This window comes from Tuber melanosporum, assembly GCF_000151645.1.
Source record: "Tuber melanosporum whole genome shotgun sequence assembly, scaffold_3, strain Mel28".
Classification (NCBI taxonomy): Eukaryota; Fungi; Ascomycota; class Pezizomycetes; order Pezizales; family Tuberaceae; genus Tuber; species Tuber melanosporum.
The window spans coordinates 1,325,191-1,339,594 of record NW_003298974.1 but is presented as its reverse complement, the minus strand read 5'-3'; the positions used below and the strand labels follow the sequence as shown (position 1 = coordinate 1,339,594).

General features: G+C 48.1%; 2 protein-coding genes; both read left to right on the top strand.

Annotated features, from left to right (window-relative positions):
- Positions 1 to 341: 341 nt before the first annotated feature.
- GSTUM_00006845001 (uncharacterized protein) lies at positions 342 to 1,796 on the top strand. XM_002838994.2 has 2 exons: positions 342 to 721; positions 783 to 1,796. The coding sequence occupies exons 1-2, from the start codon at positions 508 to 510 to the stop codon at positions 1,304 to 1,306; spliced, it is 738 nt and encodes a 245-aa protein (XP_002839040.1). The 5' UTR covers positions 342 to 507; the 3' UTR covers positions 1,307 to 1,796.
- Positions 1,797 to 2,080: 284 nt separating this feature from the next.
- Positions 2,081 to 2,992, top strand: GSTUM_00006844001 (uncharacterized protein; the record flags this gene model as incomplete). XM_002838993.2 has 1 exon in its annotated part: positions 2,081 to 2,992. The coding sequence occupies one exon, from the start codon at positions 2,081 to 2,083 to the stop codon at positions 2,405 to 2,407; it is 327 nt and encodes a 108-aa protein (XP_002839039.1). The 3' UTR covers positions 2,408 to 2,992.
- Between the last annotated feature and the right edge of the window lie 11,412 nt (positions 2,993 to 14,404).

Here is a 14,404-nt window from a genome sequence, read left to right as displayed (position 1 = left end):
GCCCGTCTCTTATTCCCTGTTTCCTATGGGTGTGGGTTGGGTTTTGTTTGGGTGTGTGTACTATCGTAGTATAATCCTTTACCGGTAGATGCGTGTGTGCCCTCGTTATGGTGTGTCCCCTTTCTTGTCCCCCAACCAGTATTTCAGTGATTTTTCCTGTCTTTCTCTCCTCCCTCCCTCTTCTTTCCTTTTTCCTCTCCCACCCACTGCCATCCCCACAGTTCTCTTTCTTCCCACACATCCTCTCAATCGCCTTCGTCTTGTGGCTCAGAAAGTGTTCTGACTGTCTCTCTTTTACACGTCCGTCAACACTCTCAGCCCCTTCCATTCCTTCATAAATATCAAATCCCCCGTCCTCGCACAACTTTTTCTTCACTTTAACCTTCCACCTCCCTCACGCTCTTTTAATACCCCCTCGGCTTCAGTGCTTGTTCAATTTCTTAGAAATTCAACCCATCGCACTCGTCTCTCGTTAATAATTTTTTAATAAAACAACCCTTCAACAAAATGCGCTTCCTCACGAGCTCCCTTTTGGCCATTGCCGCTCTTGCAACCTCCGTTTTCGCTGCAGAGAACCCCATCATCAAACCTGATGGATCTGCTCCTCTCGCTGCCGGAGATACAGTTACTATTACCTGGACTCCCACTACTTCTGGGCCAATCACCCTGAAGTTCCGCCAGGGACCTTCCAACGACCTTAAAGACGTGACGACTATTGTTGGTGAGTAACGCTGCAAGCATATGAATTGGGATTGCGCGGGAAGCTAACCATAAACAAACAGCTGGCGCTGATAACAGTGGTTCTTACTCCTGGACTGTCCCTAAGGACACCCCAAGTGGAGCCAACTATGCTATCCAGATTGGTGATGACAAGACTACCGATGTCAACTATACTCCTCTCTTGACCGTCTCGTCTGATGCTCCCAGTTCTGTCAGCAGCAGCTCTACTGCTTCCAGCTCCCACGCTTCTAGCTCCACATCCAGCTCCGCTTCCAGCATTACCACCACCTCCAAGCCCGCGACCACCTCCAAGCCCGCCCACCACAACAGCACCATGGTGACCTCTACCACTTCTGCTTCTAACGGAACCATTAGCGTCCATACCGCATCCTCTAATGGTACCGCCACCCGTAGTACTGTTGAAAGCGGTGGAAAGCCCACCTTACCAGGTTCCTCTGGCCCTTCATCCACTGGGTCGTCACCTCCTGCGTCTACAGCTCCCAGCAGCGGAGCCGTCTCATTGGTGATGAACAGTCCTTTGGCTCTCGTTGTCTGCGTTCTAGGTGCCGTCATGTACTTGAACTAAGCACCCAACCAATCTAACCAATTCGCTATTTACCTCGCGTTTTCTTTCATCTAATATACTTAATCGGAGTGGTAAAAAATTCCTTCCTGTAAGCACACCCTTTCTATCGGAAAGGGTGTGTATCGACTCGGCATTCGAAAAGTGAGGGTTGATTCGGGGGGGGAAGGCGGAATCGAGGGGGATTCGGGATGGGGGGGGGGGGAAATGTCATCTTATCGGATTTCCATCTTTTTGTAAACATATTTTGTTTTACAGGGAGAGACAAAGGCGAACGTCAATATAAGTTGATTTATTTTTCCCATCCTCTTTTCTCCCCATTCGGTCGTATCATAATGTTTTCAATTATTTTTCATTTCATGATGCGGTTTGGGTTGGCGTTTGCTTTTTCTCTGTAACTATTTCGTGATGGATGGTTTGGTGTGCAATTTATTCCCTCTCACAAGGAGGTATTGTTTAGTGGTACCGGTATCATCAATAATTTACGGCGAAATTGGAAGTGCCTGGGGGGGGGACGAGCATGGATGAGGTGAACTCAAATCTTACTGGCCAAAATTGGGAGCGTGTAACCCCCGATGGGCGAAAGTGCAATCTTAGCGCATTCCTTGAAGTGTGGTTCAAGGGTCGAGCGGCGGCGCCGTCTGCAACTCTAACTCGTTGATTTTGGAAGGCATCCTGGAAATAGGGGTATAAAGCATCATTCCTTGGGCATCTTCATCCATAACCTCGGACATTTGACGAGTTGGGAGGGAGGGAGGGTGGGGGTAAGGCAAGGCAATGGGAGCTGCTTTCTCTAGATCTTCGACCCTTTTTAATTGTCAAATTAGTCTAATTAGAACTCAGAAGGACCAACCGGAGCTGGCTCGCCCCACATGGATAGCGAAAAACCTTCGACCATCCCAAAAGCGTACGAAAAAAATCCGCTCGCCAAGACCTGAGCGAAATTCACGAGTCCACCCCTTAAATTCGCGAGCACGTGCGCGTGTTATGCCGGACAACGGCCCTCACAACAACAAACACGAGCACGGCAACAACAACACGAGTTGGGGGGGGAGTGGGCTTAAGCGAGCGCAGCAAGCAGAGATTTGTCACTGCAACAAGTAACTGGGTGAATTTACAGTAATTGCAGTACGGTAATTTACTTGTGTATGTTGGGTGGACGGACGAGCATGGGTGTTTTGGAATCCCGTCCTTGTTATTGGTTGCTTTGTTTGAGTTCTGTGTGGTACTGGTATTAGACTATGGTGTCGTGCCGTGACCGTTTACTTTTACCTTTTGTCATCGGTTATTTGCACTGCGGTAGGCTGCTGCTGCCTGCACTCGTGCTAGGCAGGTTGGGCGAAAGCATCCTCTTCCCCTCCATCGTCGAGCTGAACTCTCTCTCTCCTTCCTACCACTAACATCGCGTCCCAACCGGCAACTGGACTACTCGAGTACTGTACTCGTACTGTACTAGTACACACAAATAGTTTAAGACTCACTTTTCCCTACGCTACTGTGCTCGATACACACTTTTTTTTTTTTCTTTGAAAAATAAGTTTTGCTAAATCCGTCCACGGCTGAAAAAAAAAAAAAAAAAAGAAGAAGGGTTTGTGGTGCGGATAAGGTTTTGTGGAGAGCTGTTTTACCCTTTTTTTCCGTGGAGTAGGGGGGTTATTTTTGGTTTTCGATTTCTTTGTCCTTTTATTGCACTTTATCGTCTGCACTTTGTGGAGTTATCGGTACCGGTTACAATTCTACTACTGTTCTGGGATTGCCTGAACTCGTGATTTGTCGTGACGTTTTTGTCATATCATAAACCTGTAAATGAGGGACTGCTCTTGCATACCATCACCAAGATTCTGTGGAGGGGGTTCTGGCCGGTTTCTGATTGCGTGTGGTGGTGGTAATAGTAGATTAATCCGATCGTTGTTGTGGTTGGACGGTGGGTTGGGGGTATTGCCCTTTTTTTGTTTCCTGCGTGGATTCGTGAGGAAGTGTAGGTATGAGATGGTCCGCGACAATCCACCTGGTCCGCCCGACTGTGGTGTGTAGAATACAGTACGAGTATGATACAGTACTCATTCTACCCTGTTCTGCCATCGACTTTTGCAAAAGTGACTGGTGTACAATACTTGCACTTTCAATCCCACTTCTTTACTTATCACCATTGCAAGTTGTTGTCTGATGTCGTGTCTTTTCACTTTTTTCCAGCTCAATTGTCGGAGTCGACTGACTGACTGACTGACTGACTACCTTGTCATACATAACCGGCTGGCCGGGGAGGGATGGAAGTCTCGCTGCGTGGTACAAGTACCGTGGAGGAAGGCGTGTATTGAGTCATTAGGCTGTTGTGTGTAACACTTGGTATGTCGCACCGGAATGTTGTGGCTGGATGGATGAATGGAGGAGAGGGGTGCGGTGTACTGATGCAGTAGTACCGTACTTGCTGGTTGCGTGGACCATGTTTGCATAGATAGATTGAACAGGGTATTTTTTTCCTCCGATAAAGTTGACAGCATCATAACCACTGGTGCTCGAGTGCCGATATTGTCAAGTTAGCGGGGTGCGTGGTGCAGGATTGGGGCTATGGTTTGGGCTGAGTAAGGTTGATTGGTATGATGGTATGACCAGCGGAGGAGGAGTTCTTGATATGTACAGTACTCTATTGTGGTGTTGGTACTGATCGTTTACAGAGAACATTGGACTACTACTGTCCCGGTCGGTACCCCAGCGATGGACAAGAAGGGTAGAATTCTCGAGGTGAGTTTGGGATTGGATCGAATCAAATTGGAATGTTGCGAATGGTCATGAACGAGTGATCACTGTACTCTACCAGTAACCGGTATTCGCCTGACTCTCGCCAGCGGTAAACACCGGTATGAATGATTTTCTAGTACTGTACAGTACATCCCTTGAAGTGAATGAGGGACAAGTTTCAGACCAGTCACCTGGCCCCGCGAATGTTAACAGCAGGGACAGGACAACCTCTTGCGAATATCGTAAATTTTCTCTTGAACAGGAAAAAAAACGAAAAGTGCGCACGGACCAGATGGAAAGTTTGGCCAGTGTCGGTACGTATCGATTGGTCGTGGTTGATGTCGTTGTGGATCGGTATGCTGATTGCGGTGGTATGCTATCGATAGACTAACTAATCACGGTACTAAGTACGGTTGGGTGGCATCGAGCTAACAAAGTGCACAGCCTCGAGATGGGTTGGTACCGGCATTTTTCTGGTGCTATCATCTCGTAGTACGGGAACTCCGCGGCGCAAGCTCGGACTGCGGAAGTGGACGACCGTTGACATTACTGCGGTACGTGCGTGCCTACTGCGCATACCGCCAGTGCTCGAGTACTCGTACTCCGTATACATAATTCGACGGCATTTGTGGACATGTCCACTACGCGTGGCACCGAAATCTGGGCGAAGGAGATGAATTTTGGCGGTGGAGGTATAGTGGCTGACGGTGTTCACAAACATTGTTCAAGTATATATAAATACATGCTCGTCCTAAGCAAAGGAGCACCCAAACGGGTGTCCCCCGCCTTGGGCGATTGCGAATAGGTGTGCATAGACCCGCCACCCCACACTCCCGAGGACGCACCCCACAAACGGGGCACCCCGCCAACAACCTCTGTATCGGAGAGAATTCCAAGGGTTGGTGACACGCCAGTAAATTGGAATTTCCGCAGAACAATTGCGAGAGGTGATACTGGTAGTGTTGCACGCGCATGATTTTCCATTTCTTTGTGTTTCTCTGGGAGTTCTTGGGTCCTTGTTACTACGAGTAGTATACTAGGGCATTGCTCTTGCCAAGACAGATAGGGGTGGCAGTGCCTTCTTGATCTCGTCTCTTTGTTCTCTGTTCTGGGTGTTTTGAGCTATCGAGGAAATTCCTTAACACTGTCGAGCCCGGGGTGGGGTAGTGGGAGGTTGTGCGTGGCGGGGTGGATCTGATAGTGGGGGAGCTCAGCCGTGCTTAGCGCGTTGGAAAGGTGGCGGGGGTCGAGGATTACTAGTGTTGTAGGGCACTCTATATTTGCGAAGGTGTTGATTCGGCAGTTTTGATCACCTTTTTTCGGTATCATAATATATCATACCTGGTGGAGCGGTGGAGCGGGGGAGCGGTGCGGGGTTTGGGGTTGGGAGCGGGCATCCTGGATGGACGAAATTTCCGGCCCTAGTACTTAGATAACATTGTTAGTCCATGAAGTGATTGCTACTGATGTGTAACTTGTCGATGATAGGAGGGTGGAGCTTCCGCTAACAGTTTGCTATCTTTTTTCTTTTTGTTTTGCCGGAAGGGGTACCTATATCTGGCAACTTGGCCAATAGAAGGTGTTTACGGGTTTCACTCTTCTACCTGTGTTGATTGATTACTTGGTTGGGCTTTGCTAATTGGACCGTTACATCTTGACCTGTGTGTGAGGGGAGGGGCGACACCTTGGATCGATTATTCTGTGAGCGTTGGAGGGTGTTGGGATAGTGCTTGGTGTATAAATTTGGTATCGCCGCTCGGGCATAACCTTTGATATTGGAACTCGGTGCGCAGAATTACAAGAGAGAGGGAGCACGCGTGTGTGGGTAGAGGGAAATGTGGGTTACCGGGAAGAGGGTTGAGCCTGGAAGGGCCCTAACGACATGTGCCTAGTCTTAGCCGAGTAATACCCGACGGGCGGATGCGGCATGGGGGGGTCTTTTTATTCTCGTAGTGTATGTATGGCAACGAGACGTCAGGATTGGTGGGTTTTGATGCGTGATAACCGCAGAGAAAGCGGCGTTGTGTTGGAGAGGTATGGTTCGTGCAGCCCAAAACGTACTTGTACACCAGCAATTGTCATTTTTAAACGATTACACCTCTCTACTAAGATATAATATTACTTCAAAAAAAAACCACTACGGTCTTGGGAATACTAAATAGAATAATGTAGTATTTTTTTAAGGTAATTACAGGTCTTGATAGTGAGATATAATCAATTGACGAGTTGTAGCCTGGTTCACATTTTGGATTGCACGAACTATACTGTTAGACACAGTAGAAATGGTGCCGAGAGGGGCGTTGCTCATAAGATACGGGAGAAGCCTGGGGGGGCTTATATACGTGAGGGGGACCTACTCTACACCTCTCATATTGAGACCACATCCTCTGATCCTGATTGGTAGCGTGGCAATCTACGAGTCTGATAGTATATTACGACCTGTCTGGCTAATTCAGTGTTCTCAGGCATACAGGGCAGCATGGGTAAGTTGGCGTGGTATGGCGTCCGTCTTTTATAGAAACAGAGGCACTGTGTAGGGTTTGACACTCGGGCCCTGTAGTCTTGTACCATACAAATGGCATCTTCCGGAAGTCGTCTACAAGGCCCGGCCCTTACCTACACGGCTCGGCCATTACCTACGCGGCCCGGCCATTGCCCGCATTTCCCGGCCATCACCAACACGTCCCGGCCCTCACCAACACGGCCCGGCCATCACCTACTTGGTCCGGCCATCACCTGCCGTCACCTGTAGGAACCCGGCACATCCCAGATGTTGAGAAACCTGCAGGGCCCACCCTTCCGCCTCGGGCATCCGCCCATACACTACCATCGGTCCCGTCTGCTCCCGGAGACGGGCGGGCTGGGCCCTTGCGTTCACTGCTTACTACCGCATTGCCTGCCAAAATCGCAGCCGCATCTGATGCCCCCAAAATACGTAGGGGGTTATTGGTATGTACGTCTTATTGCTTGCTTTATCAAGAATTTGAGGGGAAATTTATGTTCATTGGGTTTTGGGCTTATTGTATGATTCATAGATTGTCACTCGAAAATTTAATGTTTGTACACGGTGACGCCTTGCTGTGCTTTCTTTATGAGAGGGCCATTGGGGTTCCTGTGTGTTTGTATCATATTGCCAAGCTTCCGGCCGGCAATTTTTTCATTCAGTACGCGGTAACTCTGGGAATGGGATTGGGGAGCCCCCGAGGGTAAACCCTGGATTTCCTGGATGAAAATTATTCACTGAACCCGAACACCCTGAAACCCTTCGCATGATGGCGCCTATCTCACTGCCCACCCTTTCTCAATTTCCCCCTTCATCCAAAACTCCATCAACACTACTCCCCACATCCACATCCATTAGAAAAAAAAAAAAAAAAAAAAAAGCTTAGCAACAGAAGAGTAGGGAAGATGGATCCCGAGAGTGGCAACTCGAACCCCCCTCCAATCACCTCCCCTCTACCAAAACCCCGCAAAAGGTCCCACAGTGGCAGTTCCGCTCGCGGACCAACATGGGGAATTTGGGTGCTCTTCGCATTCTATTCTCTGATCATTCTTGGAGTTGGTATAATACTCGGTTCATTCGTCAAGCCCAGTACCGGAAAGCGCCCACCCATTCTTCGTCGCAGTCCTTTTTACTGTTTGTCCCCCCCTCTTACAAAAGTGTTCACTCTCTTGCTAATAGTGAGGTGTTTCCGCAGCGCCAATTACCCCGATCTCCGATAACCGGCGTATCCTACCCACTCCGAATATGATGTACTTTGGCCCTCCGACTAAGGAGAATAATGATGCCTGGGAGAATATCTGCGGAGAGGGTGATGGGATAGTGGGGATTAGCGACAAGAGGGTCTTGAGGAACTTGCCGCGGTCGCTGAAGGGTGGAAAGGAAGGAGAATATGTTTACGGAATTGGAGTTTGTCGTCAGCTACACTGTCTCGTGAGTTTGCTCTTATTTTCTCTTCTTTTCTTTTGTTTCTGGGGAGGGGAGAGGGTGCTGATGGGTGGGTGTAGAATCATATTAGGCTTGCGTTGTATGACCGCTCGACTAGTAAACCTGGAACACGTCTTGGTTTGTTCCTCCATATTCTTTTTTATTTTTTTCCTGTTAGAAGAGGCCAAGGCTGATTTGCTTTTTCGAGCTTCAAAGACAATTGCATTGAATTTCTCAGAGAAGTGCTCACTTGCAAGGCGGATATCGCTATGCATTACTGGAAAAAGGCAAATGAGAGCGAGTGGGATGTCGTTCACCAGTGTTGGAACTTTAACAAGGTTGTTGAATGGGCAAGGGAGCATAGAATCACCCGTCTCCCTGGCGTTAGTGGCTAGGTATTGTAAATTGTATGAATTATAGAGGTGTTATTTTACGAATCTCTTGTTCATAAAAACAAACTTCTATAGCGTGCTGGGTTGTGGGCAGGAGATTGATGCATTGCATATTTCTATTCAAAGGTGACTGACGATCGGACCGAGAAGCGGATAAGATGTGGAACTGTCTAGGATTTGGACTCGTAAATTTTCCTTTTTGTATTACTAGGTGCCTGCAAGCTGCTCAGAAATGATATAGACGTAGCATCTCGTGCTGTTGGACGGCAAAATTTTGATTACTTCAACCACCACCTGAACGCTGGTTGAAATTAATTCCAACGAGGCAGAGGACCACAGGTACTTCTGATCGCGAAGGTGGAGCTCCCTGTAACCTTTGATAAAGTCATTCAGTACAATCAAACCATTCTCTTTCTGCCTTTTGGGGAAAGAGGTTGATCGGCACCCTCCCAGATTGTGTCAGCTTCCGCTGATTCTCTACGGGTGAGCGTGAGCGTTGTGGTTTATTGAGTATTTACAGGCCGGTAACCCCCGCTGCTACACCAGTATTAGCGGTTCCTACCTTGTGATATAAGTGAGATTTGAGTGAACATGCCAGTAGCGACCCACTTCCCGGCACTAGAATTGCGACGGAGGTTGGGCTCTCACGTCTTCTGACCACCGACTCTATCAGCCACCGGATATCAAAGCGAACAGTCAATCAAAGATTGAAACACATTAAACGATTATTGGATAAATATTGAAGTTCCTCCACCTTGTGGTCCAACAGATCTGGGTGCGGGAGTGATCGCGTAGTCTTTGGCATGCGACCGGCGACCTGTTCAACGCTAACACTATCGGTAAAAGCCCTCGGGGTCAAGAGGATCCGCCTAAAATTCTCAGGATACGAAGGCATGATCTCAAAAACAAAGCTGAGCGCAAACTAATTGTACCCCCTCATCCTTATTTTTGATTGAATCTTCACCACTCGAATACGAGCTCAGAGGGGGGACGTGCCGGGGTAATGGAATTCCGGAAGTAGTCGTTCTCCGAGGACTGTTGGAAGCGGGAGGTAAACTCAAGGAGTGAGTATCACCAACTTAGGGCGCTCTGGGGGATAGAGGAAATATTCCAAGTCAAAGCCGTGGGTGGGGCTTTGGTTTGGCGGTGCTTGTCACCGAGTGGCTTTTAAGATGGATGGTATCGCAGTCTGGCTTAATGCACGATAATGTGTGAGAGGTACGGTGTCGGACAACTAAAATCCACCCCTGCTGCCAGGTAGGTCAAAGACCGAGTGATAGGTGATGATACAAATTATTACTTACCTTGGCAGGCAATTAATGCTTTGAATGAGTGTGGATTGAGTCTTGCTCTATTTATTTTCTTCCATTTTTTCATTTCTCGAGCATATTTTTCACTTTAACTTTCCCCACTTTGGTATAGTTGGGGTCATGGTATATCACTCTTACTTAATTTCTTGGCATCGGGGCGTAAAATTATTTCACCTGGCCAACTCATCGAGTCCGAGTCCTAGCACAAAAGCGCAATGTTTTTTAACATCAATATCTCATCTAGAAGTTCGCAGCATTTGCAGAACTCGACGACCACTGTGCTTCTTTGAATAGCCGCTATTTCTCTTCTCTTCGAATCCTGTGGCAATTGCACGTTTACAGGTATAGCATCATACTCGGGTAGTAGCTAGTACTGTCCAATACAGTGGATAGCCGTGTGCTCAGGATCCACAGTCCTATTATGACTAAGAGTGTTGTGTCATATCATACTAACATCTTGGGGGTACAGATTCCACCTAACTTCCTCCAAAAACCAAAACTGAAACCTGCAAAAGACCGCATTTTCTTCTTTTTCTCCCGGATTCCAGTTTCCACCGTTTTAGCGTTTTCGGTATGGTATACACCTAGTTATGAGGAACGCCAAGTGTTCAGGATTTTCCGTTCGTTATAAAGAGGACTGTTTATATGGGAGCGGGGGTGCAAGCTCCGGGAGGGGTCATTCGTAATAGCGACGCTTCTGCTTTAAGAGCCTCCATTATAACGAGGTGCGACTGCACAGTACTGTACACCACAGAACTGACGAAATTGATCAAAATCGGTCGATGTGGGACCCCCATGAAATGCCGGTGCTTATGACCGGTTTGTCCATCGCAGCCGTGCCCGTAGCGAGTTATGGGATTATGGGTGTCGGGTTTTTGCTGTGAGTTTTCGTTGATGTGCATCGTGGCTTAACATAACAGGTTGCACACCAGATCTGACCTATTTTGGAATTACAGTAAGTTGGGTGTGTCGGTGCAAGAAGTATATCATACGACGTGACGTGTCTCTGGGAGAGCTCCTTTTCAGGGTTAGCTGGCATTCAGACAACCGTTGTCTTTTCCGAGCCCCAAACAGTATTGCCCGGTCACCACGACTTGTGTTTACAATTTTCCTGAGAGGTGGAACATGGACACCAATGTCACTCCGTTCCAATTTTCAATTCGCGCCCAAGTATAGTACCGCCCATCACAACTCTATCCCCTACGGGTAGGCGAACAGCGAGATAGTTAAGAGTGGGGTAGAGTCGTGACGGATGGTACGATATGTCGCTGTGGCGGGGCAGGTATGTTGGGACCCTAGGTACGGGGATGGTGTATCGCAAGTACTGATCAGGATGTCGTACCAGGCTGACCCACAGAACCCCAAATCCACATTTTTGTTTTAGGGACTGAGATGTTGCTGTTACAAGTAAATTCTGGGAGAGTAATTGAGAATGTCTTCCTCAAGATCCAATCATGGGTGCTGACGTGTGTTTCTTAGTACTCGAGCGTACGCCTCGGCATAACCCCTCTCACGACATACCACCCGCCATGACTCTAGACCGTCCCCTCGGCAGCTGAGACGGGTTTAAATGTTGAAAACTAGCCTATTTGAGGAATTCCGAGTAAATCTACGAGGACTCTCATGTTTCTGTCATGGCTATGTCCAGTCTTATCGATTTTTCGGTAATCTGAACACTATTACTCAAATCGGCTAGTTTTCAACATTTAAAAATAGACAGAATGTCTTAGAGTATGGAATTTTTAACAGTTATCCCCTTTCCTTCCCACTCCCATGGTGTTTTTCGCTTCTGTTTTGCGACACCTCTCTATGCCATGACGTGGTAATATACAACTTATTGAGCATGTCGCCCTGCATCGCTTCAGTCCGGTGCACGCTCAGTATCTTCCGGCACCACACCCACGTATCGCCGTAGTCCGGGCCTGCCAATATTTCTTTCGAACAGTATAGGGTTGTTACTGACTTTCTCAATGCGTGCAGTGTTCGAGGTACCAGAACGACTCTGCATAGAGGAGGAGGTAGGAGTGTGTGCATTCTTGCAGGGCTTAGTCCATAAAGGTCTTGGCCTGGGAGTTCGCGAGCTGCTCGTACCTGAGTTACAGGATTTGAGCACTGCGAAGTGGGTGCGGAAAAGGATGCCAGCGTCTTTCTCAAGCCAAGAGAGGAGAAGCCAGAGCGGAACGCTGGTGGGATATGCCTTCGTACCGGGGTTGTATGTCACCTGTACGGAGGGGAGTCGGCCCTTGACTTCATATATCCTATTCTTCATCCAGAGTTTGTCTGCCTTGGGGTAAAGCTGCAAGCCATGGTTTATCAAATCTAGAACCGCATCGGTGTTCCCTGCTGGCTCTTGAAGACAACTGATTTGACCCATCCCTATCTGTGCCCTCTTCGTATCGCGCGGCAGCAAGGAGTTCCCGGGCTGCGGCATGCTGGGTGTTTTCTGCTTCAACCTTGAAAGCAGCAAGCCGCTTGTCTTCGCTGTTGTGGCCCTGGCCGAACGCTTTTCCAAGGACGATTCTTGCGCCTGTAATACCTGCTTGCCGTTTCTCTTTGACGAGCATCAGGTATAAAACTTCACTCTGTGGGCTTCAACTACCTGTCCGAGGACGTTCCAGTGAGCTTCTTTCGCGCCGTAGATTTTTTTAAAGGTCCGCAGCCGCGCCAGATGCTCTTTTTCACCCGCAATACACTTAAAGTGGTGGTGTATACATATCGCCTTAGCAGTTTCGTACTTTGCTCTAGAGGTAGAAGCTTGAGCATCCCCCATCCAGATCTTCCTGTCGCTGTCTTCCAGTTTCCAGCCAGGGGTTTCCAGGATGATAGCTTGGCAGATCTCGACGGCGCCCTGTTCGCACTTTTCGGCTTCTTTAATCCAGTCTTCACGAGTGAGCACTGCTTCTACTCAGGAGAGGGCTTGGGCAGGTTGCTTCATGGCGTTGCCTTGCTGACCTTAGAGCCTTGCTGTAGCGACCCAGTTTTCTGGACTTGTTGGAATGGCCTTGTGGGTATTGTTGAGGAGCAATTGTAAGTTTTTGAAGGTTTCTAGGACTGCTAGGGTCAACCAGAGTTCTATGCTCAGGGTGGCCAGTTGGGCAGCTCTAGCAAGGAGGATTTTAGTGGCTGCTGGGTCTTCCTCGAGTTTTGACTTCTTTATAGGGGACAACTGAATGAGGGAGGATGTCGCGAGCTTCGCAGAAGACTCTTTTCTTTACCGATAGTTTTGTTTAAAGTTCCGTTGCCTCCAACAATAGCTTAACGGATTTGGGGTTGTGTCGGACCGGGTCTGCTACTATAACTTTGGTGTTTGGTTGTTTAGGCGCATTTTTCCAACCATTCCTCTTTGGTATTTAGGCAATGTTCAAAGCCTTGGGCAATAGGAGTTCAGGCTTGGACCATTATACCAGCTACTTCCTCAAGACGGGCGGCTGCGGTCCCACCAGGCCCATGTTTTTGGTATTCGTCTTATGATACTCTCTGTAATAGCTCCGCGACACACTCAATATCGCCGACCCACTCTACAGTTTGTGTGGTCCTCCAGTTGAGCAGGGTGAAGTAGCCTTTTGGAACAATGTGCATGTCACTGGAACCCCCCCGCAGATATATTTAGCCTTACCACCAGCACCATTGTTTTCGTGTTCCCAATCTCTCCAAAGTTTGTAATAGACCAATAGTCACATCCACTGCATCGGTAGAAACAGTATAGGTGCCTTAAACCTGGACAGGCGTCTCAAACTGTGAACCGGAATAATTGACAAATACCGACTCTAGGGTGGGATTGAACATCAATCATATGGCCTGTATCGCCATCCTACTCCTCCTCATAAGACCTCCCACTTCAGGTAAGTTCGCCCAATCGTCATCGGCCATGGTTTCCGGTCCTCTCTTCAAGTCAGCGAACTGGCACTGAATTTTCGGATCCTTACGCTTGAACTCTTCTTAAGCTATAATTAGCAAACATCTCAAAGAAAGCAGCAAATGTTAAAGAAACATGAACAATTGGTGGGCCTGTCTTAAGGCTTCCGAGTACTTGTACAGTACTGTAGAATTTCGTAAATAAGCTGTGTCTTGGAATAGGCCGCGACCACCAAAAATCCCGCTCACGTGAGAACGATCTCTTAGGTGATCCGTTGCTGCTCAACTCAACTTTTGAATAACTTTAAGCCGTAGACCACTGCTTACTTGTGGAGTTCTGTAGTACTGTGCTGTAAAGTACTCGTACACCTATTCATACCTATCCTGATGATACCACTCAGCGAACAAACCCCTTCTAAATGCCATGAGAGCGGTCCTTCTCTCGCTCATTTTCCTCTCGCTTCCTTCCTCATCAAACATATTATCTGGAAAACTCTGTCTCTATTGGTAATAAGGCTAAACGTTCTTGACTTGCCTTGCTCCTGATTGCTTCCCTTGGCTGAATTTAATTTAACCCATTTATCTTTTTATCAAACATTTTCTTTTTCCGCTAAAACTCGTTTATTCTCTATCTCAGTTTCGCCTCTTTTTTCCTCTCTTCTGTCCTTCCCAAATAAATATCCATTGTCAGACGAACGCTTTCTCCATCGGTATTAGTGATGGACACGATCATGGTCGATCACAAAATCTGGGTGTGCTCGAGCACAATTTATGCTCAAGCTTGATCGTGTCCATCGCTGATCTTCCGGCCATTTTCTACAGGGCCCGGCCGTCCGCCCCGGGTAGTGGTCTGGACGCCACGATGCCCGTCCGTCCC

Coding starts and splice junctions, on each gene's coding strand:
- GSTUM_00006845001 (XM_002838994.2), top strand. CDS start 508: ATGCGCTTCCTCACGAGCTCCCTTTTGGCCATTGCCGCTCTTGCAACC. Junction 722..782: donor AGACGTGACGACTATTGTTG/GTGAGTAACGCT, acceptor ATAAACAAACAG/CTGGCGCTGATAACAGTGGT.